The sequence below is a fragment of the Histoplasma capsulatum genome (genome assembly GCF_000150115.1).
Source record: "Histoplasma capsulatum G186AR genomic scaffold supercont2.2, whole genome shotgun sequence".
NCBI lineage: Eukaryota > Fungi > Ascomycota > Eurotiomycetes > Onygenales > Ajellomycetaceae > Histoplasma > Histoplasma capsulatum.
In genome coordinates this window covers 317,741-344,658 of record NW_025544802.1, presented here as the reverse complement: position 1 = coordinate 344,658, position 26,918 = coordinate 317,741, and the positions used below count along the sequence as shown (strand labels likewise).

The following is a 26,918-nucleotide window of genomic DNA, read 5'->3' as shown; positions in this document are numbered from 1 at the left end:
TATTTTTTTTACTTCTAACAAAAGGCATTCGTTGTTTAGATAAGTATTTAGATAGCATAACTAACTATACATAGCTATACTTCCTTAGAGTCATCATAATCAATTGATTTTTACCAACATCATAGAGTTAACGGACGATATTCTCATTATTCTCCCCTTTCCATCATATACAAGATTATACCAGAAGTTGTCGATGTCGAGTTGCCGATGTCAAACCGACTCATTCTTTCTATATAAAAAGTGCATATCTCATGTGGCAAACACGTTACGCCTCTGGCAATTATGGTTTCACGAGCATCGGTCCCAGAATAGATGATTCGAGGTGACGAGATTAAATGCGCTCATTCCCCTCCCTTGCTTGTTCTTTCACCCAAATAGCTGAGAATGACAGCAATCTGTTTCCGACTTTCTCACTCGATGTCTTTCGACGGCCACGAACTGATACAGGGGACAGGCACTAGAAATAGGAGGGTAGGACGTGCCATATGGCCACGTGTATAAGGAGTGACTCAGGGCACAAACGGTCTTGATTTTCAAATGCATCTTCTCTCCTCGGTCGCTGAGTCTCGGAATTGTAGAATTGCGAGAGAGCGGAGATTGAAGACGAGACACCTGTCGTGTTTGCCTATGGAGTAAGTTATCGACATACCGCTTGAGGTAACTGGGTATCTCGGGATTTTCGTTAACCAACTGACCTTCTATTTTGAGATAACGGTCCCAGGAATCGCTTGCAACCTGCGGGAGAAGTTCGCGACGATAATGTTTTTGTCGCAGTTGAATTGTTCCAGCGGCACCAAAAACCAACAAGGAGCAAAGACATGCAGAGAGAAAAGAATAAATACCTAAATAATAGAACAAAAAACACGTTCGGATAGGAAAAAACAAGCGAGAAGCCTCGATATTGTTTCATGCCTGTGAAACAACCCACGAAATATCTACATTACATTGCATATCAAAATATATGCCTGCACGCACATGGCTGTTGTGGGAGGACAAAAAGAGAAGAAAGGGCTGAAGACATGCGTTACCTCAATCCTTTGTGCTTCCCTAGGAAGGCCGGTGTCTGTAATGCATGTGTGCTGCTCCAGTTCTCGTGGGCTTCGTACGAGGGAAGGGTTTTGGGGGCTCCCTTCTCCCACTTGCCCTTGGTATGGGCATTGGTCGCTATCTTTTGCTAGCCCCGTCAAAGATTAGACGGGCCTTACTTCCTGCTGTCACACACTCGGATCTGATGTGTCTTGTGATGGCTATTTTTGAGCATTGTGGTATTTGAATTGCGGCAGTGAAGCAGCTCCATTTCAGCTTTCTCTCACCTGGCTTATGAGCGCGGGGAAGAATGTTTTGTTCTTGTCCCTCCTGCAGAATCCTGAGCCAGGGTCCCAGCAGTCAATACGAAGGTGCGTGCACAAGTCTTCAATGTTAGTCAATCTTCTCTCTGTTTACTCTGAATTGCAAATTTTTCACGAGCCCCTGAATGGAGCCTGCCGTGGGTTGATATACAAATCTAGCAGAGCCTCAAACTAAGAGGGGCCATGCATTCAGCTGCGGATACTGGGTGAATGGAAACTGTCGTTGTTGGTCGCCTGAACTCTTTCGTTTACCTTGAAGCCATAAAGCTGCTCGGAAAGAGAACACGTCGAAAACCACTTTTTTTCGTCTTGTGGAAAAAAGTCCGCAGGTACCATTGAACCGCCCATCATGAAGGACCGAAAATGTTGGAACTTAGTCCGACCAGTGCCAACCACTCCTCGATAATTTTCCGTCAGTATTTGCCTCAACAAGCCGACGTATATCACAGCGGCTCTGCGCCATCTGTCTTCCTATTTGTTCGCATGGTTTCTTGCACATCCCGGTGGAGCCGCTCTCTTGGACCCCTGCTGGCCGGTTAAGGATTCACCATTCATGGCGCGGCTCTGTTAGAAGCCGATCCTGATAAATCAAGCCAAACCTGAAAATTACAAACTCAAACGAGAGGAGATAAAAAAGGGGGTGGTGGGGTTCGAGAGAACAAATCCCTCCTTCACAGTCGTAGAGAAGGGGAACAAGTCCTCCATTCTGACCCTTCAATCGCCCCTGAGTACGGAGTATAAGCCAACGCTATGATCGATCTCCTCGTGATTGAGGCTTCTTTAAGCTTCTTTCTGCGGTCAAGATTAGCTTCCAGAACTGTTCTGGCACACAAGAGCTCGTATCCGGCAATTCCATTTACTCTCCAAATGTATTTTGTCGAAAACCACCCGTGCGCTCGGTATCTTTGTGATTCGGGCCCCAGAATTGAAATTGGGTTTAGGATAAGAGCATCGCAACAGATAAAATTAACAGGATGCAAAGTATAGACAATGTCCAAATCTTTTAGGCGAAATGTTACCTAGTTATTCCCGTCTCAGGATGTATTTGTTGGTTCTAGAAGGATTAACAAAGTTTAGTGACGGAAAAAGGAATTCGCAAATTATCGTGGCCTGGAGCAGGAAGGAGTCGGTTCGTCCACAACCGACACAGAAATCTAATTTCCATCACTACGTCGTCCATATCCACACGTTGAGCCTTAAGGTCGTGACCCCATGATATTGAGTTGAAGAGACTTTACTTTGACACGTCTATATTCTCGATATTGCTGTGGCTTTTCTCCTGCATGAGAACACCTGTCGTAACCCCCAACAGATTTTGCCCACTGATTGAGTGGGACCACAACGCCCCGCCTCCAGCTGGTGAGTGGGCACCAACAGACGAGACTCATATCCACCTCCCCAGAACTAAAGATTGTCAGTTAGCCAAACATTTCCAGATGTTGCGGTCAGGAAAATAAACACAAGAGGACTCCAAGAGGACCAACCAACCACTGCCTGGAACCTTGAACTCGGTTGATCATTATTAATCGAATTTTGACAGACGCCCGAACAAGTTTTCACCGACTCCCACGTTTTCATTTTCCATTTTACGCTGTCCCCAAATGCCGGTTTCTCATCCCTTTCAATTGCCAGCCGATGATGCAAGCGGCGATGGCAGAGAAGTTACATTTTATTTTATTTACTCCACATTCTGCACCCGAATCGATTACAACCGTGACAACAGAGGTTTCCCCCACAGTTATATTGACTTCTGATCAATTCTCAGAGCAGGATCTAACAAAACCCTGATTTGAACTGTGCGAGATGTTGATGGTCAGAGGTATGAGCGATTCAGGGCCCACCAGGGGGTTTTCAGAGCCAGAAACCAACTTGGAAAAGAATTTACCAGCAAATAATTTTGCAAACCCCCACATTTTGGTACTGAATTATTTGCTAGTGGGGGAGCACATTTCTTCCCAGCAATTCCTGCATGGTGCTGTATCTTTTCGCCGTAGATATATATGTATTTCCAAAGATGGTGATCTCATGAGAGAGGACTCCCCCTATTTTGAGTTTCTCAACGCAGCAACTACTATGTGCCGGATACATCGATGCTGGTAGATTCAATAGTCTACTGTTTGAACAGGGGAAGGAAAAAGGAAATATTTGGACAGCGGCGCCATCGGACCTCAAGCCGCATTTGTTGCTTTACCGAGGCAAGCCCAGTGAATTTTATACTGGTATCCTTGCAAGCTCACTCAAGTCCCGGCGCCTATGCTAGGAGACTCTTGTGGACTTTGCGGACTGAACTTTCATATATGGCCTTCTCGCAATCGAACAACAACGGGACAGAAACAAATTAATTACTCCACATTTTAGCCATGATACGACTTCACCAATATGTCAAAATAAACATACTCCTCCTGGCCCCGCATACAACCTTAAGTGGCCGAGGCGGGTTTTAAGTTTTGGCCAGGTCCTTCTAAACTTAGACCCAGCCAAGGGGCCTTTGGGCTGTTCAAGCTCGGCTTAACCGACACAAACAGCGGGGGGAAATTGTTCCGTTGAACCACCAGTGTCCGACAGCCCCTCCAATCACATCCGGCAAACCGTGGGATGCTGCAGTCAGCTTGGTTGAAGTTGGCAGCGGGAGCGTCGACATCATTCCAGGCTGCTCACTGCCATTTTCTCGTGCCCTCTGTTTAGGTTTGATTCATGTCGGAGGTCAATGGCAATCTGTTCACTGGTTGTTCAAGCCGTCAATCAATTTATGGCTGCTTCCGCATTCGGCCTTGAAATTGAATATGTAGCCAGGTTTTTTGCAGCTAATTTAGGCTTCACGTTATGGTCTGCAAAAAAAGGAGCTAGCAAGCGACGGGGCCCTTGAGGATGAAGGTCGACCAAGGAGGTTAAGGAGCGGGAGACAGTTCAGTTACGGCCGAAAGGGTTCAATGGTTCATTTCCTGAATTCTTTCCACATGGCTGTCAAGGATAATCCCCGGCCATTCAGGCAACAACAGCAACGTTTGAGGTTGACTTGTGGAGGAGCTGAGCAGGGATTTGCGTTTAGAAAAAGCTGTTGGCGGTGCTTTGAGAATGTCATGCAGAAATGGCATTTTCTTGCGCTATTTTGACTGAAAAGGGCGTAGCTGAAGGCGAAGCATCGCAGGAGTAGGAATAATATGGTTTCGGCAAGGTGTCTTTCACCTTCCTTCTTGAGGACAGTTTAATGCGCATGCAGAATAAGATTCAAGAGGAGTGCTATGACGATCTTCTTGTCTCCCATCTTGTTCTTGATTGGAGTTTCTCAAAAAGCTGTTCTTGTTTCAACCTGCTGCGCAAAAACTTACTTTGGCTCTTTATTTTGCATCGAAGAATCTTCGCCATTATTTCTTTTCTTTTGCCTCACGCTGCAGATTCCTTCAGCCAACGGTCAAAGGAATTCGTATTCGGGAAGGCTGGTGTCCCTGCGTCTCTATTGGGCCAAGAATTTTCTTATTCGCTGGATTTGCTTGATCAGTGACAAGGGAAGTTTTCATCACCTGGATCACATGCATTAGTGCATACTATTTTTATCTTTTAAGATGTGAAACTGCGCCTTGGTTGGGAGCATGGGCAATGCTTCAAGCTTTGAGGGCTCCACTTGGTGATTCTTGCTTCAATCAGAATAAGTTGTCGTAGCAAGCATTGGTTTCTTCCTTCGCGGGGGAGGCTGTAACATTCCAGCTTCGAACTCCAACACTGCCTCGAATAACGGGGCCGGCCTTGTTTCAGAGTGCAGATTACGTCCGTGCGAATGACCGGTTTCCTTGATGATAAGCCCCGCTGGGATGCCATGTGGAGTTGTCCCTCTTAATTCTTTGTGATGACTATTGAAGATATCTACGTCTACTTTGCATGTACTGTACATGAACAGATGTACCTTGCCTCCAAGCCTCTTCGTCGAGCAAATCTTCAAAGTTTGCTGAACAAAAATATGCTGTTATAGGTATGTTTGCACTGAACTTTTACTTGGCTTCGTTTGGCCCAAATATTTGATCCCTGTTTGCTGTCGCTTCTCGGGAGGGACGTCATATCCATGTTGTCCTTCAACAAGGTCGCATCCTACTAGTCGCGGACGAACGAACATGGGTGCCATATGGAGATGACCTGAAGGATCCCATGCTCCAAAACGTCTCCCTGCGGTGACTCACTGCTGCATTAGTTGGCTAATTTCGAGACCTGGGAATTATTCAGCGATTATAGCGACCAGCCTGATGGATGAATCTCGCCCAATTTGGTGAAAACACTGCCCGATTAGTAATTTTGAAGATCGCTCAAGTGTTGATGTGGCGATGAGGTGAATCTGGACCTTTCACCCATGGTAACACCAAAACTGTATCGAATTCCCCATTCTTGGAAGCGAGGAGATCGCCAAAATAGGTAATCGCCTGGGACATTGCAGTTAGTCAAACTAAAGAATAGGCGAACTTACGCTTGGGCGATTGCAGAAGTACTAACATCCTCGTGGAATCTCCGCTTCAAATCCATCTTTTCGTTGATATCATGTTTCAAAAATGGTGGGAGCCAATACGTTTGATCCCGATTAAAGTTTGACAGAAAAGGAGTAGAAACAACGAATAATATTGTCATAATTTCTTGTCAAATCAAGTCTGTACAGACGATTGGGCGCTTGAAATGTCTTTCCAACTACAAGCTACTTTGTAAGTTGGACTGGCGCAATCGATGAGAATATGGCGGTGTCAAATTTCTCGGCCAAATTTAAGGTTACCTGCGCGGTCCGTTCTTGAACACGAAAACGGTTCCCCTCAAGCACCCGACGGAGACGATCATGCCGAAGTGGAAGGGCACATGTTGGCACAATCTCAATCGGAAAGTATTTTTGTCCGTAACAGTCTCGGTATAACATTCAAGAAATAGAGTTTGGTTTTTCTCTGACCCCCCAAAGCTTCTTTTCTGTCCCGCCTTGTTGTATTTATTGTTTCGTCTGCGTTGTGCCGAATTCGTTGAGGACTGATTGCCTTGGAGTTTTTAAATCGTACTGATTTTAATTGGTCTAAAAAGATGTACGGTGTCTGGTGTCAGTAGGATGTAAGAGTTGATCAAACCTATGCTTTTTGTCTGTTTCAGAATGAGACAAACTCTGGTGCTCTTGTCCTGATATTCCTGTCCCGTTGACGTGCGATGGTGCTCCCCACTGGCAAGTTGACCACATGTTTGTGGCTGGTTTTTGGCCAATGGAAGAGAGCGGTTGGCGATGCTGTGCCGTTGTCTTAGTTCTGTTGTAACCCAAGCATGTCGACATCCAGCTCTTCCGAAGAACAATGTTATTTGTGATGATTGTCGTGGGTAAATATCATGAGTTTCAGATCCTCAAGTTGATATCATAAAATTTCGCACCATCTGTGTGTTTCAAATTTGATACGTGGAAAGATATAATTATTCAACCCTGTCATGACTTCGTTTATTCTCAGTAGGGATGTCTTCCTTGTAAAAGATTTCCAGATCGGTTGTCCAATCTCGGGTGAAAAAAACGTGCGTGAAGCCTTTCTCAGCTGTGAGAAGACCCAATAAGGCGTGTCTGCAATCAGTCGTTGGCCACGGGCGATCTGACGCGAAGCAACCCCCACCACCTGGCATCAGGTCTAGCCATTATTGGAAAATGATGCTGAACAAACACTGCCTTCAAAACCTTAAGAATATTTGCCTGTTGGTCTGTATGTCAGTTACCGGTGGTAAGAATTAAACCTAGCATCTTCCCGAATAAGAATGGTCAAACACGCATTCATCACAGGGCGGACGAAGGTGCATGCTTTGGCTGGCAACGTGCATGAAATCGCTTCAATGCCCAATATAACTGGTGCAAGGAGGGAGCTTTCATCGGGGAGGATGCAGAAGTGCTTCGCGCTAGACAACTAGTGCATGAGCCAAGGGCTCCGCACGACCCGCATTACTCCCCTATTAAAACGCCCAGAATCGCGGTTGACCCTTGGCTTGATCCCATCCCCCCCTTCCGGCTGACTGGGATTTTCCCCACCTTCTCCAGGATGGTGGCCTAATTGGGTTTAATCTCTTAACTGCTGCAGGGATTACTAGTGAAATAATCGTCTTTTTGTGCCACTCACCGGGGTGATAAATGCCCACAACCACGCTAATTGAAAAATTTTCGGCTGGATTTGATAATTTTGTTTTTCTTTTTTTTTGCTCTGAATTCTGAGGAAGCGTGTGGTGAGCGTTTGAGCCTGGCAGTCAACCTTATCATTTCATTCAAGTCGATCCCTCCAATCTTTTCTTCTCCATCACAGCATGAATTGAACCTCTAGTCGTCAGTTGGCACCCTTGACCCAGCTAACGACTTTCAGGTTAAGTTGCTTTAAAGTGAGACCCTCTGGAGGAGGATTGCTGTTGATTGAGTTCAGGCCTTGCATCCTTAACTCGTGGGAGTAGTTGTACCATCGCGTCTGATAGGCGAAGGTAAGTTTGACCAGGCCGATCACTTTTTCTGGAAAGGCAAAGCCGCAGACGCACATTCAGCAAAGATCATTGTTGTGACGTCGAGAAATCTTTTGCTGGAAGAATGACCTCCACATTCACGTGTAGAGCAAGCTGAAACTGTCTTTGATTGATTGATTCCCTCACTGGTTACTCTCGCCAGCCGTTGGTGGCTGCAAATGTTTCACTGGAGCATAGGATCGACGCTCATCAAAGTTGGTTACCCCATATTTTTTTTTGGCTGTGAGCCGCCGTGAGCTTGAGAATTGAAAGCCAATGGTCTAATAATAGCGGAAGTCTAATATCTAACTTGTGTCGTCGTCTCAAGGAACTTTTGAGGCTCTCCTTCAATTTTTAACCTTTTAAGACCTAGCCAACTCCAGGCTAGTCAAAACTTTAAATGTGTGCTGACAAAGCGTGCGAAAACTGCGGAGATCTCTGAGTTGAGACCAAAAATTTCTGGCAGCATGGGAAGAGGATGGATTGCAATTGTGAACTGGGAATTGGAAATTACGAGTATAGATCCAGGCAGAGCTTTGGAAAATCCCTGGTATCAATACCTCTCCTATCGCTCTCTGATCAATGTACGGAGTAGCAGTAGTTCGTACTAGATCATCTGCATTGTGCTAGTAGTTCAATCATGCGTGGTCCCAGTCCATTTTGTCTGCAAGGGCTGTGCCATCCTGGACTCGCAGGTACAGCAGTTCCTCGTACAACCATTGTTGGATTGTTTTCTTTGTACAACCTGGTCCACCAGTTCAGACATGGACATTCTGTAGCTGATGCCAGGTTCTGGATGTCTGTATTTCATAGTTCAAACGTGGTGTTTGACAGGAGAATGCTTGCAGGCTGCATGGGATGCACATGGTTGGCAGCGTTAGTATCGCGGCTGGATCACCTCAAACAATCCGACAATATTTTCTTCGCTAATGCCGCTGACTTTGTTGTACACAGTCAGCGCATTCGAAATGCGTTCTGGATGGATTTCGTGCTAAAACACAGCCGAAGATTAGTCTGACCATGCTCCAACGTTTAGTTGGCTTGACGTCGTCTCATGCTTTCTTTTTCCCGTTTGCACTGGATAAAATTTTGGAGCTATCACTGGCCTCCAAGCCACATTGTGTTTGACCAAAAGAAAACGCAACTTCGGTTCGAAGAGATCGGTGCCGGAGGACAACGACCTCCGCCCCAATCCTTGGCATCAGAGTCGGAAATCCTCCAGAATTTGTCCAACTGGGCCGCAGGCACTCCATTCTCACTGGAACAGAAACACACAAACCCCCTATCATCCACCGGTCCTTGGAGGCCCGGTTTGGGTGGATTAATCATGAAGATTATCACAGGGCTGCTGTTGAAGATAATTTGCTTGGCTTCTTCCAGGTGTTTCAAGGCGAGGTCGAGCTAACCATCCATTTAGAGCCGCCTTTTCATAGGGTCTGATTCGAGAGAGCCTGGTAGCGATCTCCACAAGAGCGATCTCACAACCGCAAAGCAAATGATGTCAAGGCACCAGGAGAGACACCAGTGAGCATGGGAGTCTCAAGAAACTGTGCAACCTCGGATCGGCATAAAATAACAATTTTCACAAGAATAGCGTGGACATGGATCGGCTTGGCTGCTGGAACGAACCTCATCCGCGGGAGCGAAATTGACCAGGGCAAAAAATATCATGGGTGGCTGGATGATGCATCGATTTGCCGGATCCAGTCTGCATGAGAATCGCCCATGCTGTCTTGATACAAGCTCGTGGCAGTTCCAACGACGGCTTCCGCTGGCCTTGGTGCTGGATACATCACCAACCGCAGCAGGATAGGCCGATGGAGTCATCTGCAAGAACACAACTGCATCTGAAGACGCTACCACAAAATACCAAGTTTCATGTCGCTTTTTGCCCAGCATATGCCTAAAATAATAAGGCGGCAAAATTACCATTAGGCTTTGTTCAAACTTCCTTAAACTGAGCCTCCGCAAGGCCCCAGCTTGGAACCCACCAACTTAGCTTCTACAGCCGAACTCGGGGCCTTGATCAAGAATACAGCCCGAAAGACTGTCAAGGAAAAGTAACTCATTATTTTTGCTTTCTCTACTATCTTAGGCCTAGGCTGACTTGCATTTTGGCTTTACCCAGAACAAAGGGGCGACCATACTTGGGCACTCTGATTGATTGGATTCAATCCTTGCCCTGGCAATCAGGCGCCGCAATACGGTCCATTTATTATTCGATTATTCTCTGATGATAAATTGCTTTTTCTTTTTTTTCCTTTTTTTCTTTCTTTTTTTTATTTCATTTCATTTCTTGCCTTATCTTCTTTTGACCTCCCGGTTTGGTTTTTGAAATGCCATTTGTTTTGGTCATGCTCTCTTTTGCCCGAACCTGTCAACCTCCACTGTCTATATCATCCGCAGGAGAGAGCGCAAATCCTCCCCCCTTGTCCCCTCCCACCTTCTCGTAACCCCACTCTCCAGTTTATCGCTTTGCTCTAATTTATCTACTTTCGATTTGGCGAAGCGTCTTGGCACTTTGCTTGAACCCAGGTAACCCACTTCTTTGCATTAGTTGACTGGGTAAGCACATCTCGTGTTGCGGTTCAAGAAGAAAATAAGTTATATACTTCAACTCTCCCTCCAAGCTCAGAACCAAGAAACGTTTTCTCGTTCCTGCTGATCATATTTCTTCTCGAACTTTTTCGTTGGCCAATATACGAAGTGATAGTCTAGTTTTATTTATTTCTTTTTACTTTTGTTGTTTAATCATTGGTATCACTTGGGTTTCAAGAAACCCAGCAATCTTCATTTCCTTTGCCAACCCCAAGAATCAACTTGAGCATTTTCGAAGATGGCTGGACCTGGAGGTGGGCCACCACGCAAGAGTCATACGAAGTCTCGGAAGGGCTGCAAGACTTGCAAGAGACGACATATTCGATGCGATGAAACCACTCCTCAATGGTAGGTGTTCCTTCTACAAATAGATTGGGAATGGGAGATACGGCATCAATAAACTGACACCGTTTGGGTAGTCGGAATTGTACAAAACATAATTGTCGCTGTGATTACATGGATAATGTGATCCCCCAAGAGCAAGCAGTGGCACCGAGGACGGGACCGCATCTACTCATGTCTCCCCAGATTGATATCGAAATTGATGCGTGGTTGAAGACTGGCAACCCTCCATTCCCTGAACTACAGCTGAGTTCAAGAGAATATTGGTTTAAGTTTTCGCGTACTGATTTGCGTCTTATTCACCACATCGCTGGGCTTTCAATTGATCTACATCGACGAGGCTACAGTGATTGTACAGTCTGGGCTCAGAAAATGCCCATGTGAGTTGAATAACGTTCATTCATTTGACTAATGACATGAGTCATATTAACACTCTGGATATCAGATTTTTGGCTATTGCGTTGTCAAATGAGTTTGTCATGAGTGCGATTCTGGCGCTCTCAGCTTCTCATCTGGCCTGGATGACCCAGAACCCCGAAACCGAAAACCTTGCTTATCACCATAGGGGGGTGGCTTTGGGAGGTCTCCAGGAAGCAATCGGTGCCTTTTCTCGAGAAAACTCAGATGCCATATTAGCAGCATCGATGCTTCTATCTTGGCAAGCTACCGAATGGCAAGTACAGACTTCGATTGACTGGCTTCGAACATGGGCTAACCATCATGTTTGAATAGGAGGAGCTGGGCCTCGCTTCAACAGGGTGTCTCAACTGTAAGGAGTATACCATTTTCTTCTTTGGTGATGTTTTGGTTTTCGGTTGGATCTGACTCCACGTATAGGTTCTTAACTCGATGCAACCGTGGTGGAAGGAGGAGTCAGAATTGGCAAGATTTATGGATTCCCAGAGAGCCTTTCGAAGTGCGAGAACGCCCCTAACATCCAGTTATCCTGGATCGATTGGCCAATTCCAAGACGAAGATCTTATGAGGTTAGATCGTGTCCTAAGTAGTCTGTTGAACATCCAGCAGCGACTTTCCCACAATCAAGAACACCATCAAAGAGTTACCGATTTATTGCACTTTGTTCAGCAATTGCGAAATGATATGCCTGTGCAGTCACCGGATCGAGCTTTCGAAAGGCTTCAACCGCTACGAACCTGGCTCTTCTGGCTTCCCCCAGCAATGCTAAGAGGTGGGGAAACCGATCTCGGTGCACTCTCTGTGCTCTCACAATTTTTTGGGGTAGCATTGGCTCTAGAACCTATTTTCCCTGAAATTGGAGGTTCCTACCTCGGTACTATGGCTTTCCTTCCAATAGAAGATATACGAAGAATTCTGCAAACGAGGAAAGCCTCTCAACCTTTTGCCCCCGAAATTCAGCTGGCTCTAAGCTTAATGGAACTGCCCTGCGATATTGTTGCGGAATATAGGAGCCGGCTTCATTTTTCACCGAGAAACTCATTCGACGCCTACTCCCCCGGGCCACACAGTCCATATCCTGGGCCACCGAATCTTCATCTGTCATCCACGTCTCCATCGACAAGCTCTGGCTATTCAGCTTACACTACATCTCCACTCCACTCTCCACTCACTCCCGCGATCGTTGCTTCTCCCTACCAAATGCCAGCAATCATTACCTCCCGTCGACAATCTCAAGTTTACACCACGTCGCCAACCCTCCATCCTGACCACACAGATGATCGTGTTGGAGGCGACTATAAGCACAATCCACAATCTCAATCGCCAATTTTCAATCCTGCGTACTTAGGAAACCTAATAAATGGCTCACCGGTCATGGGGCCAGACTTTAATGAGTCTCCTACTCTTAGCGTGTCAGGAGGGTTGGTCATTCCCGAACTCTGCTGGACTTGATCTTGATCCATCATACCTCCTCCATCTTGCACACGGCCCAGCTATCACTACTGCTCCTTCACAACACAAATCCCAAAGCTAAGAATCACATAAAACACATTCATACACACAAAACATGGCAGAATCATGCGGCTGAGTCTTTTTTTATTTCCATTTTATGGAAATCCAGGGACCCATCCGCATCACGCCGTGGCTCTTACGCGAAGCCTTACTAGCACGCACCCTCAACTCGTTGCACTCCCGATACCCCGAAAAATCTATTGACACATGCAAGATATGATTTTTTTTTTTATTTTTTCGTTACCACTCGTCGATATACGACATAATAGCTAACGCCGGTGCCTTGGTGGATTTAAAATAACTTTCGAGTAATGGTGAAGATTGATGGATTATTTTCCATAAATGACGACTTTTTAGACGGACATAACGAATTGGGCTTTTTTCTTTCTATTCTTTTCCCGTTGACTTTCTCTTAATAGTTATATCTCTTTCTGGGGCATTTTTATTTGATATAGGATATTTGTCCTTTTCTCATACCCGCATGTTACAACCACTTTTGTGATGGAGGGCCACTCAGCAACAATAATGGAAGCGAAATTACTGGATTTTTATTTTGCTTTTTATTTACTATTTTTTCCCCCTACAAACTATTTCTGTCCCTTACAAGTCAAATTAGGACTTCTTTGCATGAAAAGCAAAATATAACTTTATGTCGTCCTCGCATATCAACTATTTTGGGAATTCGGGTTATTCTTTCTGCTCATAGGTATCTCTCAGGGTACAATGCCTTCACATTGTGGTGCGTTCTGTGTTGTTCAATCTTCAACCCTGGCCGTTTTACGGAGATCACCGTGCGCAAAAGGAAATTGCAAAGAAAAATTGCAATGCGCAGCAGCTTCTGAAACAAATTTTGAACTGTCATAAGCTTCTTCAACATTTTCTCACGTTTCAAGTTGTTGATTGATCCGTAGCAAGGAACATTTTAGCGGTTGGCTGACATGCCTCGGCAAGTAAACGAATTGCAGGGAACGGCTGCTCCGTCTCGTTTGCGCATGCAGGGTTATATCATTGGTCGAGCGATTGAGAAGATTTGGCTGGTTGTAGAAAGTGCTTGTCAGTAGGGGAGGCATGTACCTTGCTTGCTTGCTTTCCGTTGCTAGCAACTTTCCGGAGGGGAAACGAAACAGAGCTTGGGGTATTGGGTCAGGGACAGCGCCGTTCCTCGGGACGCGTCTAGCGATGCCTGTTATTTGACCGTTGCTGCCAGAATCATCCGTGGGGCTTGGAGCCTTGACGGATACGAGATGAGCAATGGGCCGAGTGTTTGTCCAGCAGCCAACGACGAGCTGAGGCGACAGCTTTCAAATCTGCAGTTGATGATGCAAAGTTGTCGAATTTGGCGATCGAAGAAATAAAGACCAAGCTCAGCCTCCTTTTGATATTGATGTGTGGAGGAGATGGTTACCTTGAAATTGAGATCCTGTCGCCAGAACAAGCTCGGGAAGTTTGTTGGTTGAACTAGAGTAAAATTTAGGTTGCAGCCGTACATTTCTATTTTTGGCGCGAGGCAGACTGTGGCTCCGGGCCCGCGAGGCGAACTGCCAGAACATCCACCGTCTCTGCGGGATCAACCATCGATCCAGATCCTCTGCCCTTGCAATCTTCAAACGAGATATCTGTGACGAAATTGAGAGCTGCGCGGGGCTATGGCCTGTGCGTTCTGAGCAACCTCCCAGCAAGCATTCTTGCGACATGCGGGCACTTGCTTTGTGGCTGTGTGAGAACCAGCTCGAACTGATCGCAAACACAAGACGCGTGCCGGACGGACACTTTTGGCATACATCTGCTCCCCATGCCGTTGGGCCGTACTGGTCGGTTGAAACGTCCTTGTATTGTCCCCACCTGGGCCAATTTGCTGGGTAAGTTGCTTGTTGTCGTGATGCGATAATGAGCATTGAATGGAGCAAGGATTGCTGTCATCCGTCAGCATCGTGACAGCCCCCGGCGAGAACGCAACTAAGACGGAAGGAATCGTACTCCGTACTCTTTCACGAGTACAGTTGGTATCGGCTTGAGAGAACAGTTATGCCGATGAATTTGGTCATTTTAGGCGAGGCATCTGGGAGCAGCGAGGAGGATAGCCTATACATTTTGGAACCAAACGCAATTTCCTCTTTCGTACCAGCTAAATTGAATTGAATTTCACAGGGCAGTGCTGAAGCTCGGAGATCGTTACGATACTGGCCTCTTTTCGCATGGTCATCGAAAAAATGGGATTTGGAGGCGTGGCATTCGATCACTCGTGGTTGTCCAGGGGGTCGAGCTGTCAGGACCGAACATGTCCGATGTTGGACCCATCCTTGAATTTACAATGTCTTAGATGATTACAATAACGATCTGGGTTCATTGGCTGCATGACTACCGAGGTGATCACTGCCAAGTAAGCATGACAATTGTTCATGAGACTACACGTCGGCTGACCCCTCGGGTGACTCACCTGACCTACGCTAGTGCTAGTCACCTGACCCAAATAATTTCTTGGCACAAAATGGGTCAGTTGAGGATAAAACAAAAATGAACTTTTACCTTCTCATACATCTATAATACACACAGTGAAAATGAATATTATAATTCTTTTTTTGAATAATAGAAATTGATTAAATCTTGAATATTATTAAATTGAGAAGTATATATAAACTATGAATGAAAATATAGTATATAAAACTAGTTCTTTACTATTATTTAATCAGTTACTGACTAGTAAGTTACTAGTTAGTTATAAACTCATTATTAACTATTAATATTGCACTAGTGAATTACTGATATATTACTAGTCAGATACTAGTCAATATAAATTTAATATACAGAGTATAGTTATTTAAATTATTTAATATATTAAATTACTACTCTATAATTAATCAATGACTAGTCACTGACTAATCAATACTTTTTTTAATTTATTTATTATTACATAATTCTTAGAGACTTTACTTCACTCTGTGAGTCTGTCTTATATAAAATTGAGTGATTAGTAGTGGACTAGTATTGATGATGGGGGTGCTAGCAGAGGCTCAGGGCAGTTGGTAAGAGCTTGTAAGAGATCAAGTTGGTAAGGAGCTCAACTGACCCTTTGACTAGTCACCATTTCTATAGGGTCAGGTGACCTACACTAGCGTAGGTCAGGTCAGTCACCCGAGGGGTCAGCCGACGTGTAACCTGATTGTTCATGGTCTGAATGATGGTCCAGCTGGTTTTGATTTTCAACATCTTCAATGTCAATGTCAACTCTCGATTCCGTTGAGTTGAGCGGGCTGAGTGAGAGTGCCAATACCCAGTTTCGTAGTTTGGATTCGAATAATTATTAAAAAGAGGATACAAACAGATACCATCCCACTCCCGATTGACCATCAAACGACAGGCACACTCATGTTCCTAACAAGCTCTATTAGGGAGGGACTTGTACAGTGCATTCTAACCAGTGCCCTGAAGGCTAAATGGGCCTGAGAATAAGATATACACTGCTACGGGGATTTGGATGGACAAAGCTCTTTCAGAAGGATGCCGGATTTTCTGATCCTGAATCCGAGCACTTTTAACAGATAACTAATCGATGCTGAGTTTCTTTTGAAGCCCAGCCCGCAATGGCTGTCAGTTGAAGACTGTTAAAGCTCGTACAATCAAAAACATCATCAGTGCCATGATAAAGTAGAATAACTCCACATCAACCATCACCTGAATGTCGCAACCCGTCCAGTTACAATCCGGACCGTAGATTATATCGTAAAGCTCTTGCTGATAATGTAAATGCAATTCATGCCCACCAACTCCAGGCACCGGTGCAACGTTTCTTTCCCGATTTACAGGATTCCTCACGTTATTGTGAAGGGTTGGAGCCAGTAATTATGCCGCCGCCTCTTGCTTATCCCTAGTATGTCCTTCAAGAGGAATATCGGAAAAGTGAATGATTATGACACAGGCTCCCAGGCTGAGAATCCTCAAGTTATTGTTTGTTAAACTGGAGGTTTTGCTCATTGACACGAGAGCTTGCCAGATCTCCCTCCTTGATACTGTTTTTCCTTATCGTGGAATTCATTCAAGCTTCCATTTTTTTAATCTGTAATTTATTAATTCCTTTTTATTCATTTATCTTTGCTTTTTACTTTTGTTTGGCACAACGGATAGAATGTGGAATGTGAGCCTGGGAAATTTATCCTATACAGTCAACGCTAAACTACAAATAACATGTTTGCATCAACTACGAGCAAACATCCTTCTGCCTTTGACATCATCCCAGGCTTGCATCTTCGAAAACTGAATGCAATGTTGAATAATTGCTGTGTCAACCTCCGCAGAATTCGAATTACCTTATTTAAAGAGGCTGTCATAACATACGAGATACCCTGAGACTAATTGCGAAGGAAGTCCCTATCAAAAACAAGAATTACCCGTTAGTCATAGAAAGCCGCCAAAAAAAGGGAAAAAATCATGCCAGACGGGGGAGGTTGGAGTACCATCGAGTCAGACGAGGTTTGTCGTTCCCCTTCCGCTCATCTTCCTCCATTGCCGCCATCAAGAGTATCCAGTTGTTTGTGCTTCTTTTCATGGAGCTACTAATGCCCTTTGGCTGATCCGTGTCATCTGCTGAACACAGGGAGTTTTCACTTCATTGATAGAAAATCTGGGCGTCAAGGACGTCCAGTTCGAAGAGCTTATATCCCTCGACGCAGACACAATCAGATCATTAAGGTACAGAACAACCCTTCCTCTGCCAGCCTATGTATAGCATTGCTCTCCTATCACCCGGCGCAAGCAAAACCCACTAACCCACCGCCCACCTCAACCCCCCACAGCCCCGTGTACGGCGTAATCTTCCTCTTCAAATGGGCCAGCGGCCAATCGCGCAACTCCGACGTCCCGCAGGACGGCACGTACGACCGCGAAGCAACAGACAACGGGCTCTTCTTCGCCGCCCAAACGATCCAGAACGCCTGCGGCACGCAGGCCGTCCTCTCCGTGATCCTCAACCAAGACTCCGTCCTCGCCGGCCACCCCCAGCAATCGCAAGCAGGCATCGGCATCGACATCGGGCCCGAGCTCCGCGCCTTCAAGGACTTCACGACGGGCTTCCCTCCAGACCTGCGCGGCGAGGCGCTGAGCAATTCTGCGCTCATCCGCAACTCGCACAATGCCTTTGCGCGCGCGTCGCCGTTCGTCGATGAAACGTCGCGCCCGCCGGTTTCGGAAGAGGACGCGGAGCTCTACCATTTCATAGCCTATACGCCGTTCAATGGTGTTTTGTATGAGTTGGATGGGCTGCAGCCGTTCCCTATTAGCCATGGACCCTGCGAAGAAGGCGCGTTTCCAGAAAAGGCTATTGAGGTCCTGCAGAGGAGAATTGCGAGGTACCCGGAGGGGGAGATCAGGTTTAATCTGATGGCGGTGGTGAGGGATTTGAGAGTGAAGGCGCATGAGATTGGGGATGTGGAGATGTTGGAGAGGGAGAAGAGGAAGAGAAGGGCCTGGGAATGGGAGAATGCACTGAGGAGGTGTAATTTTGTCGGGTTTATTGGGGAGGTGGCGAAGGGGGTGGTGGAGATGAAGCTTAAGGAGGGTGAGGACGGCTACAAGAAGTGGGTAGAGGGGGCGAAGAAGGAGACGCAGCGGAGGCTGGAAATGAGAAGAGGAAGAGGAGGTGGGGATGACTTCGAGTAGGGCAGGGTTTAAGGAGAACAGTATGATTTGGCGGCGCCCCCAGCTTTTCTCATTGAGATCATTACCCGTATAGATAGCGATATGGTTCATTTTCTTGATGTTTCCATATTCCCCTTTTAGCGTTTTCATGGATTTCATGCTCTACGTGGGAATACGAGGAATATATGTTGGTTAACATGAAGCTTAGCGCTTTCTCTCCCTCACCTCCTAAAAGCCATTTCCAAGGATATTTTCAAAATTGCTCAGTAAAATAATCCATTGACTTGCAGACAAATATTTTCCGTTGAATAGCTATGCCCTATCCGCCAGGATGACCAAAAACAAGATACAGTGACCATCGCAGAAACGGGGGCGCAATTGCGAAAACAGAATCAAGTGGCCCCAAATCAAAAAAGGTGTAATCTCGGACACACTAGGAGTATAAAGCAGGAAAAAAAGAGGGGGGAAAGAAGCTAGCAAAATCATTAAACATAATAAACCACAGGAAACGGTAAGCAATGCGGGTAGTTGTAGGAGAGAAACTGATGTAAACCAAAATACGTCCTTCCGCTATGAATGCAATTTTGTGAGATGAAAGGATGGAAAATGGTGCGGAATAATATGCAAAGCTATCCAAAAAAGAAAGACGTAAAGTATAAAAACAAAAAAGAGCGGTCCTTAGGCGTATCTGAAGGGATCATACTCACAATAACAACTAGATATTGGGAGGTGTGCTGAAATATTATCCGTCTCCAGCAACTGCCTTGGGTGTTGCTCTCAATACCCAATAATATGCCCCTTGATTCGCCCAGCCATGTCAGCGGGGAGGTCGCCCTCTTTTATAAGCCCGAGCGATAAAATATCCGCCCAGAAAAAGAGTGCCCGATCCTGAGCATAGGCAAGATAATCAAACTCGCCCGCAGGTTCATTAACCGTGTCACTGGGTTGCTCTCTCTTGCAATCCAATTCAGTAGTATCACCCGCTGGTGTTTCTCCTTCTTCTTTTCCTAGGACTGGCTGTTCCTCAGAAGCAGCAGACAAGGGAGAGTGTGCTTCTTCCATCCCCGAGATCTTAGCCTGGACGATCCCCCACGCTACCCATTGTGCGGAATTTGCTGCACGCCAAAGACGAGTTTCGCGGAGAAGACGTCGAACTTCCAAGTCGAGTGCTTGCTCGGCTCTCTCGTGATCCAGGGCAGACGAGGTTGGGATCGGCGGGACTTGGGTGTCCAGCGTGAAAGGAGATATCCGAGGACTATTGGAATGCGACGCTTGGAATGCTGGAGTTGGTGCTGGGCTTGAAGATGCACTCACCGAAACTGTCGCGGAGCTGAGCGCGGACTGGGAACCGCGGGTTTCTGGTGGGTGGAAGATGTGTGGTCGATGTGTGAGATATGCGCGAATGAATCGTTCCTGTTCTTCCGGGGTAGGATACCATTTCGTATTGCAGGCCCATGGTCTTTCTGGATCATGGTAGTTATAGCACCACTCCGTCTAAAATAAGTTAGTCAATCGTTGAAAAAAAAAAAAAAAAAAAACCGTTGCTGCATCATCAGTGACGTGGACTTACGAAGTGGTTGCAGAATTCCAGCCCTCGAGGGTTCGCTGAAGCATACTCAAAGTCGATAACTACAAGCTGCTTATGTTTGTTGGCGGGGAGCAGAAGGGGGGACTCTCCACTTGGCTCAAGCCGAAGAAGGTTGCCATATTGTGTCTACCAGAGTTAGACTATGACGACCTAAGTGAAACGACCATTGAAAACCGAAACGAAGTTACTCACGTCGTTATGAGCGAACACAAGCTGCTTGTTAATTTCAGATGCCCCGCCATAGCATGTATCCAACCAATTGCGATAAGATTCAACCAATTTCCGGAACTTTGGCCATGGGGCACCGCATATAAAACCAAGTCGTCGCCACGGTTCTGCTTCGACCTTGGACTCGTTGAGCGGAGAGTTGATTTCGCTATCCAGCCACGAGGCAACATGTTCGCACCGCTCTAGCCATTTGTCCCAGTTCTTCCACAAAAATGGACCACCTTCCCTTTCTTCTGAGAGCAGTTCGATCCCTTCATGCAGTTCCCGCATCCGCTTAGCGATTTGCTCGGAAGTTTCTGGGTTGCGGATGTCTCTAGGCGTGAGGGTTTTTGCACGGAAATACTGTTCGAAGCGGCCATTTTTGAACGTCCCAAGGACCCGGGGGCCGATATTCCGTTTCCCCAGACGGCGCAGAATCTGGAGTTCGCTCTCCCGATCGATCAAGTGTTCCACTTGGGGCCCATAGATGCGCAGAAGGAGTTGTCTGGAAGTGTTGTCAGTTTCACCGTATTAAGACCTCAAAAACATATTTAACAGCATAGACTTACGGGGGAGGGCTTCTAGGCATCAATGAGCTCGAAGTACTCGAATCAGATGGAGGCGGCAATTGTTTTGGCGGAGAGACAACATATACAGCATTTGTTAACGCTCCGCTGAGGCGAACCACTTCAATGTTACCACAGTCTTCCAGGGGAATTCTTCTCCAGCCCTTGAAGCTTAGCGTGTGTGTCAAGCGCACGATCTCATATTTAAACTTCAACCAATGTTCTTTGCTCTTAGTGGATACGCCGTTTGACGAATTCTTGTTTCCGAAATCACTATCTGCTTCGCTTCCGCCATAAAAAACGGTTTTGGAGTTGTCAAGGACAACATCGGCACTGGGGGGTGGTAGATCAGCATCTGAATAATCTGAATCGGATGTTGAACCCTGTTTTAAACCTCTAATGCTAGCTCGGAGTTTGAGAGAAGACGATCTCTTACGTCCGATCCGTGAAGATGAAATGCCCTCTTTCCCAGTAGCCGCATATTGGGCTAATATCTGCTCCAACTTCTCCAGGGCTAACATTCCCTCCGACGCTTGGGAGTCGCTTCTCTCTCGAGTTAAGGCTGAGGCTGTCTCTCCAGTGGTTATACCTGGTAAGGGGCCCTGCGACCCGCCAGTTCTCTTTGAGGCACGCGCTACAGACTTGGCTTTCTCCTGTTGTAGCCAGTCGAGGACTTGCGCGAGCAGCGAACGTTGGGCATATAGGTTTTCGTCGCTGCTATGGTGCCGGATTTCGGGGTCATCATCGCCTTGAATAACCGTGTCAAAGCTAAGGCTATTGATTTGACTGCTGAGCCAGTTTAGAGAATTGGAAGATTGGTGCGGCGATGGGCGTGCTGTTACCCTCCTTCCTACACAGGTACGATGCTGTTTAGGTGATCGACTTGCCGTAGCGGAGCGCCCAGGGGAGTCCCCGTTCACGGGCTGCGCTTGTAGCTGGGGCTCGTCTATCCTTGTCTCTGTTTCCCCTGCTACATTTGAGTCAGTTAACTAAACTATATTGAAGTGTTATTTGCATCCAAAAAGGCCACTCGTAACAGAACACATTAACGTAAAATCAAGGCCGCGCTTAATCCTCATACATATTCGTATGTTCATCAAAGAACCAAGCCATGACGTCTCATTTCTCCTTCCTTCTGTCGCAAGCAATCCAGAGCGGAAATATGAATATATTTCCTGAATCATCATCCTGAATCGACTTGGTTTCAAGATGTACAAGTGAATTTACAAAAGTATATTCTTCATAATGCAAGACCGAAATTTAACAACAAGAAATTTTTTAAGCAAAAAATGCAAATCAGAGAAAAAGTGGGGGGGAAAAAAGGTCATCTGTCTCCGGAGACCAGGTGAATGGACAAATGCAGAACATGGTGGGAAATCAAGGCATAATGACTTACTGGAAGCGCCATCGTTGGGAATCATAGGACCCTGGCGATCGGCGGGCGCCTTGTTGAGCTCCTTCTCCGCAGCAGATGACATGATTGTCAGCGCAGCTATTTGCTTTCGACAAGACGACCAGTCCGACTTAGCACACAGGAAACAAGAGTAAAGAACAAGAACGAAAAAAGGGAAGCCAGCGAAAAGAAGCAACGAAGCAGCGCAAAAATAAGGGATAGAAAACAAACATCAACCTTGCTCCAAGCGCCCACGTCCTGGGGGATGGTGGTAAAAGGGAAGGAAAACGAAATGACCCGTCCCTTCGTAGCACCGTTATGGGATCAAATATATTATATCCAAAAGGCAGTTCATTTTCCGCAAGGCAATAGGGCAGAGTGGCGGGAACTGTCGACTCCCGATAGCGAAATAATGATGGGACTGGCGAGTAGGATAGCTGATTGGCAAAGAGTGACTGATGTGAGAAAGGGGAGTACTAGTATTTACAGAGGTTCTCCATATATACCGGAAACCTGTATATATCAAAGAAGAAGAGAAGTTGGCTGATGCGGATCTTGGGATGAGACTCGCAGTCGCAGCCGCAGTCGCAGCCGCAGCCGCTGCAACTCGCCGCTTCCAGGCTCGGCCCACGGACAATTGCCGCAAACACCGAAAAGCACGGGCGTCACATGCTGCTGACTCAGACAGAGCTTATCTCGACCTCAACCCACGTCGTCGGCTCTCTGCACCGTTTTGTTGGAATTGGCTTGGTCTCTGGCTTGTCTTCGGGGATGCGTTGCTTGCGCCGTGGGGACGATAAGGACCCAGAGCACATCCGTTGCAGTCCCTTGCAGTCCCTTGCGAGTTTTCTATCCATCACAGAGTTGCAGTTTGCACGAGACTCACCGCCACCCAACATCCAGCCAGCAGGGGACAGACAGATAGTGCCACGCCATCAATGTTCGGTTGTTAGCAACCCCACCAAAAATCATGGGCTTTTGTTTGACGTAGAATAATGGTTGGGATTACATCGAATTCAAGCTAAGCCAGTCATGGGATGGGAGAATCGAGATGCTAAAACGAATCCATGGTTTACATTATCTTACGTACCTACACAGGCAGGTTAACAATCTTCGTTGCTACTTTTGTTGCCTTTTCCCAATTTCCCTATTTTTACCACCATATTTGAGAACAAGCCCAATTCAAAGAAACGCTACAGAGGAGATATGAGAAAGAGTGCTGAAAGCAATAAGGGAAAAAACGCTAAGAGAGATATGGCAGCAAGTTGAGAACCCCCAATCATGATGCAGAAGGGAAGGACAGAACGGACAAAATAACCAGAACCCATGCCCTAACAAGATGACAAAAAAAAAAAAAACCTAAAAAACTAAAAATAATGAAAGAAAGAAAGAAAAAGAAAGAAAACGAAAGAAAATCATTGCACTACTATCAAACTATCGGCGACATACTCTAGCGGTCACACTCCAATAGAGCATAGCAGTACCATCATTCTCGGGGTACATCCCGTGGTATCAGCCGGATTCGGAGCCCTCACAGCATTCCGGGTATACCCCACCTCTGCCAGTTGACAGGACACACACCGTTCCCAATATGCGGCCTCAACATTCTGACCGCTGATATCGTTCCAAACAACGGCTGCGGCATGGCAAGCGTTTACTATGATATTCCATGGGTGGAGATTCTCAATGATCGTGACCATTCCGTGGTTTTCCTGATGAGATGAAGTCTAAGTTGCAAAGCCATGAACTCGACCTCGTTGATGAGAGGGGCAGTTGCTATAAAGACATGGCCAGGAGAATTACGCAAAAACGTGGAGAGCTCGCCGTCAAGGATTTTTCAGTGTTCTGAGAGCGGACATGGGAACTTCACCGGACCTGGGCGCTCCAAAACTGCCGTTTAGATAGATGCGGATTGATTGTTTCCCTTTATAATCGAGTCTGGCCCGGATTTTTCTCCGGCTTGAATTCTGTTATGCGACAATGAGTCAAGAACAGGAAACCCCATCCATCTGCTTGTCCGCGGGTCGTCACAGTCGGAGTCTTTTCGGCGTGGTGTTCTGACACCACTGCGATTGTGAGAATTCCGATCACTTTGCTTCAATACCTCCAACTTCTAATCTCACTGGAGGCAGCGGCTGGGATCGCTGTCTTATCGGCTGTGGTGCTGACGATGTTTGTGCATGTGTTCGAAACCACGGCATAGGTCCAAACGAGGATACAAAGATCCAGAGGATGCGGAGCAAATGGATGTCCTCCATTGTCTGGGCTTCCCATTGGCCACTCACAATGCTATTACGATACCAAGCAAACTCGACACCAATCAATTCGAAACTTAAAGAATTAATATTAGCGCCAGCACCAGCAAGCATCGCCCTGCTGAAACCCTGATCAGGACAGGCTACATCAACTTGAATATCGCACTTACCCAACACCACAGGGCGAGCAAGCAAAACGAATGACAACACCCACACCCTTTTCCAAAATCCGAACCAAACAAGAGGTTAAAAAAGAAAGAAAGAACGGAAAAGAAAACCCACTCAATCCCCCCCTTCCCCAGGCCCCCGTCGCTGAACCACCCTAAGGAAAACATGAACAACCACCACAAGAGCCACCAACTGGCACACATGCATGACCTGCTGCGCTACGATTTGAACCTGTAACCGCCGCTCCAGGCCCTCTAATAACCCGACGGGCCGATATTCCGTAATTCGAAGTCGCCGCAGTAGCCCTTCCAGGTAGCCGCCGCGGTATGGGCTGTCGGCTTGGGCTTCATCCCGGGCTCGGGCTGTGGCTGTGGTTGTGGCTTGGTCGCTGTCGTCGCTACTATCATCGCTGCTGGAAGATGGGATAACCTTGTTGTCCATTTTGGGGGAATTGGGTTGGGTGTGTGCGGGTTGCTTGGGGTTGTAAGGTGGGGGAGAGGGTCCTGACAATGGGATAGATTAGATATAGGATGTAGAGATATTGAAGCGGTTGTATGTATGTAGTTAAACGAGCGTGAGGGTTGCAGGAGGGAGGGATCATTTCGGGAACCCTTTTTTTTTTTCTTCTTCTTCTTTTTGGTTCTTGGTTTTCGGGGATGTTATGTTGCGCGTCTTCGCGAGGAAGGTGCAAAGCAGGAGTGTGGACGTGGACATGATTAGAGGAAGGGGCGACGGCGTGTGTATGCTGTGCATGTTGATGTTGTACTGTACCTAAATAAACAGGAACGGTGCAGGCGCGGACGGACCAGAAGCAGTAAGTTTCAATACAATAACCCCACGGATTTAAGGTATTTATTTATTTATTTATTTTTGGAAAACACATTTCCCCAAACATAAGCATGGGCAAGGTAGCTAGCTAACTGACAGATTTATTATTCCTTCGATTTCCAGGAAATGCTGATAGATGGATAGAACCGATAGATAGAGCGTTCGATATCCCGACCCGACCCCCAAAACCCTCCACAACTATCTCTTTTCATGGGCCCCTAAAGCGTATTAAAAAGAAAGAAGAAAAAAAATGGGGAAAGAAAAGAAAAGGAAAGAAAAAATAAAGAAAGAATAGAAAAACATGCCCAGCCTCCATTTTGGTTCCGGTTTTTGTGCCGTTCCTTTTTTTTGTTTTGCCGGGGGGGAAACATACACCCTTTTTGAAAAAAAAAAGAAAAGAAAAGAAAAACACCCCGAGGAATCAATCGTGGCTGGTCGACCAAACCGAAAAACAAAGATCTGTAGAGAAGGGGGAAACGAAAACGAAAGGGAACTCCCCGAAAGATCAAAAATTAAAAAAAAAAAAAAAAAAAAAAAAATCTTTGTCAAATAGTACTACTGTACACGACATGCTATGCTACATGCTTTGAAAAGAAGAAGAAGAAGAAGAAACGTGATGTGTTTTTTCCATTTTCTATCATTTCATTTTCGCGTCCTTGATCGTGCACTTCACGCGGCCGTCGCCCACTGGACGACCTTGAGCGCAAGGATGACGAGGAGGAGGGTGGAGGGGAGGATCCTGTTGTTATCGTTGCTTCGTCGTTAGGATGCACGTACGCTTCCAAAAAAATATACCCTAGAGAAGAAAGAAAAAGAGAAGAAAGAAAGAAAGAAACCCACCAGACAACATAGCTCTGGAACAGCAGCCGGGCCATCGCGCCCATGTACACGTTGTTCAGCTGGCAGATCTGCGCCAGCTGCAACGCGGACGGCGCGCCAGCGAGCAGGAAGCACACGACCACGAAGATGGGGTCGTCCAGGATGCTGACGGAGACGAATTTGGCGGCCAGCGCGAGCAGGGGGCCCATGATCAAGGTGGGCAGCAACATGCGCGCGAGCAGGGAGGCTACGATGAGGTTGCGCTCCTCGCGCTGGTAGAGGTCGGGCGCGCTGCATGTGATGGTGGTGGTGGTGGGGTCGGGGAGGGTATTGCGGGCGAGGTTAGCGCCGAGTACGACGAGGATCAAGGGCACGGCGACGTTGCCGCTCTGCTGGATGGCGCGGGTGACGGAGTTGTTGATGAAGGTGCTTGGGTTGAAGAAGACGAGTTGGAGGGACGGGATGGAGGCGACGATTATGGCGGCTAGCATGGCCCAGAGCGGTGGGTTCATGAAGGACCATAGGCCGCAGAGGAAGCGGGCGAGGTTATGGGAGATGGTGCAGATGAGTTTTTGGACCGGGAGGGGGAGGCGGTGGAAGAGGGCTTTGGATCGGGTGTGGAGGGCTGTTGCCAGGGTGCGGGAGGTGAATTTAACATGGTAGCCGAGTTTATGGAGCGGGTAGCGCCAGCTTGGGGGGGTTGGCAGTTGTTCTTCAAGTTGGGGCTGGGGTTCTGGCATTTGGTGCGTGGAGAATTGGCTAGGGACAAATTGG

General features: G+C 46.8%; 10 protein-coding genes across 10 annotated transcripts in view; 5 read left to right on the top strand and 5 right to left on the bottom strand.

Moving 5' to 3' along the window:
- Positions 1–417: 417 nt before the first annotated feature.
- On the top strand, positions 418–1,273 carry HCBG_01328 (uncharacterized protein; the record flags this gene model as incomplete). The annotated part of the gene is made up of 4 exons (XM_045428378.1): positions 418–471; positions 579–632; positions 709–781; positions 1,089–1,273. 4 exons carry the CDS (start codon positions 418–420, stop codon positions 1,271–1,273), a joined length of 366 nt encoding a protein of 121 aa, XP_045290164.1.
- A 1,359-nt stretch (positions 1,274–2,632) lies between these two features.
- Positions 2,633–3,691, top strand: HCBG_01327 (uncharacterized protein; the record flags this gene model as incomplete). The annotated part of the gene is made up of 3 exons (XM_045428377.1): positions 2,633–2,708; positions 3,364–3,445; positions 3,475–3,691. The coding sequence occupies 3 exons, from the start codon at positions 2,633–2,635 to the stop codon at positions 3,689–3,691; spliced, it is 375 nt and encodes a 124-aa protein (XP_045290163.1).
- Positions 3,692–4,986: 1,295 nt separating this feature from the next.
- On the bottom strand, positions 4,987–5,858 carry HCBG_01326 (uncharacterized protein; the record flags this gene model as incomplete). The annotated part of the gene is made up of 3 exons (XM_045428376.1): positions 4,987–5,292; positions 5,456–5,507; positions 5,803–5,858. The coding sequence occupies 3 exons, from the start codon at positions 5,856–5,858 to the stop codon at positions 4,987–4,989; spliced, it is 414 nt and encodes a 137-aa protein (XP_045290162.1).
- Positions 5,859–8,697: 2,839 nt separating this feature from the next.
- HCBG_01325 (uncharacterized protein) lies at positions 8,698–9,647 on the bottom strand (the record flags this gene model as incomplete). Its single annotated transcript, XM_045428375.1, has 3 exons — positions 8,698–8,811; positions 9,096–9,221; positions 9,450–9,647. 3 exons carry the CDS (start codon positions 9,645–9,647, stop codon positions 8,698–8,700), a joined length of 438 nt encoding a protein of 145 aa, XP_045290161.1.
- Positions 9,648–10,656: 1,009 nt separating this feature from the next.
- On the top strand, positions 10,657–12,629 carry HCBG_01324 (uncharacterized protein; the record flags this gene model as incomplete). The annotated part of the gene is made up of 4 exons (XM_045428374.1): positions 10,657–10,766; positions 10,838–11,140; positions 11,206–11,482; positions 11,598–12,629. 4 exons carry the CDS (start codon positions 10,657–10,659, stop codon positions 12,627–12,629), a joined length of 1,722 nt encoding a protein of 573 aa, XP_045290160.1.
- Positions 12,630–16,918: 4,289 nt separating this feature from the next.
- HCBG_01323 (ubiquitin carboxyl-terminal hydrolase) lies at positions 16,919–18,569 on the top strand (the record flags this gene model as incomplete). Its single annotated transcript, XM_045428373.1, has 3 exons — positions 16,919–17,156; positions 17,281–17,375; positions 17,480–18,569. 3 exons carry the CDS (start codon positions 17,115–17,117, stop codon positions 18,339–18,341), a joined length of 999 nt encoding a protein of 332 aa, XP_045290159.1.
- Positions 18,570–19,097: 528 nt separating this feature from the next.
- On the bottom strand, positions 19,098–22,159 carry HCBG_01322 (choline kinase; the record flags this gene model as incomplete). The annotated part of the gene is made up of 4 exons (XM_045428372.1): positions 19,098–19,814; positions 20,101–20,620; positions 20,685–21,651; positions 22,078–22,159. 4 exons carry the CDS (start codon positions 22,157–22,159, stop codon positions 19,098–19,100), a joined length of 2,286 nt encoding a protein of 761 aa, XP_045290158.1.
- A 327-nt stretch (positions 22,160–22,486) lies between these two features.
- On the top strand, positions 22,487–22,874 carry HCBG_01321 (uncharacterized protein; the record flags this gene model as incomplete). The annotated part of the gene is made up of 2 exons (XM_045428371.1): positions 22,487–22,502; positions 22,564–22,874. The coding sequence occupies 2 exons, from the start codon at positions 22,487–22,489 to the stop codon at positions 22,872–22,874; spliced, it is 327 nt and encodes a 108-aa protein (XP_045290157.1).
- A 1,287-nt stretch (positions 22,875–24,161) lies between these two features.
- Positions 24,162–24,938, bottom strand: HCBG_01320 (uncharacterized protein; the record flags this gene model as incomplete). Its single annotated transcript, XM_045428370.1, has 3 exons — positions 24,162–24,405; positions 24,500–24,546; positions 24,699–24,938. 3 exons carry the CDS (start codon positions 24,936–24,938, stop codon positions 24,162–24,164), a joined length of 531 nt encoding a protein of 176 aa, XP_045290156.1.
- A 1,056-nt stretch (positions 24,939–25,994) lies between these two features.
- The window catches only part of HCBG_01319 (auxin efflux carrier superfamily), a gene marked incomplete at both ends in the record, with an annotated part of 3,312 nt that continues 2,388 nt past the window's right edge, over positions 25,995–26,918 (bottom strand). Inside the window, 2 exons of the mRNA XM_045428369.1 lie at positions 25,995–26,064; positions 26,166–26,903. Of these exons, the coding sequence (XP_045290155.1) occupies positions 25,995–26,064; positions 26,166–26,903 (808 nt within the window). The remainder of the gene's footprint in view (positions 26,065–26,165; positions 26,904–26,918) is intronic.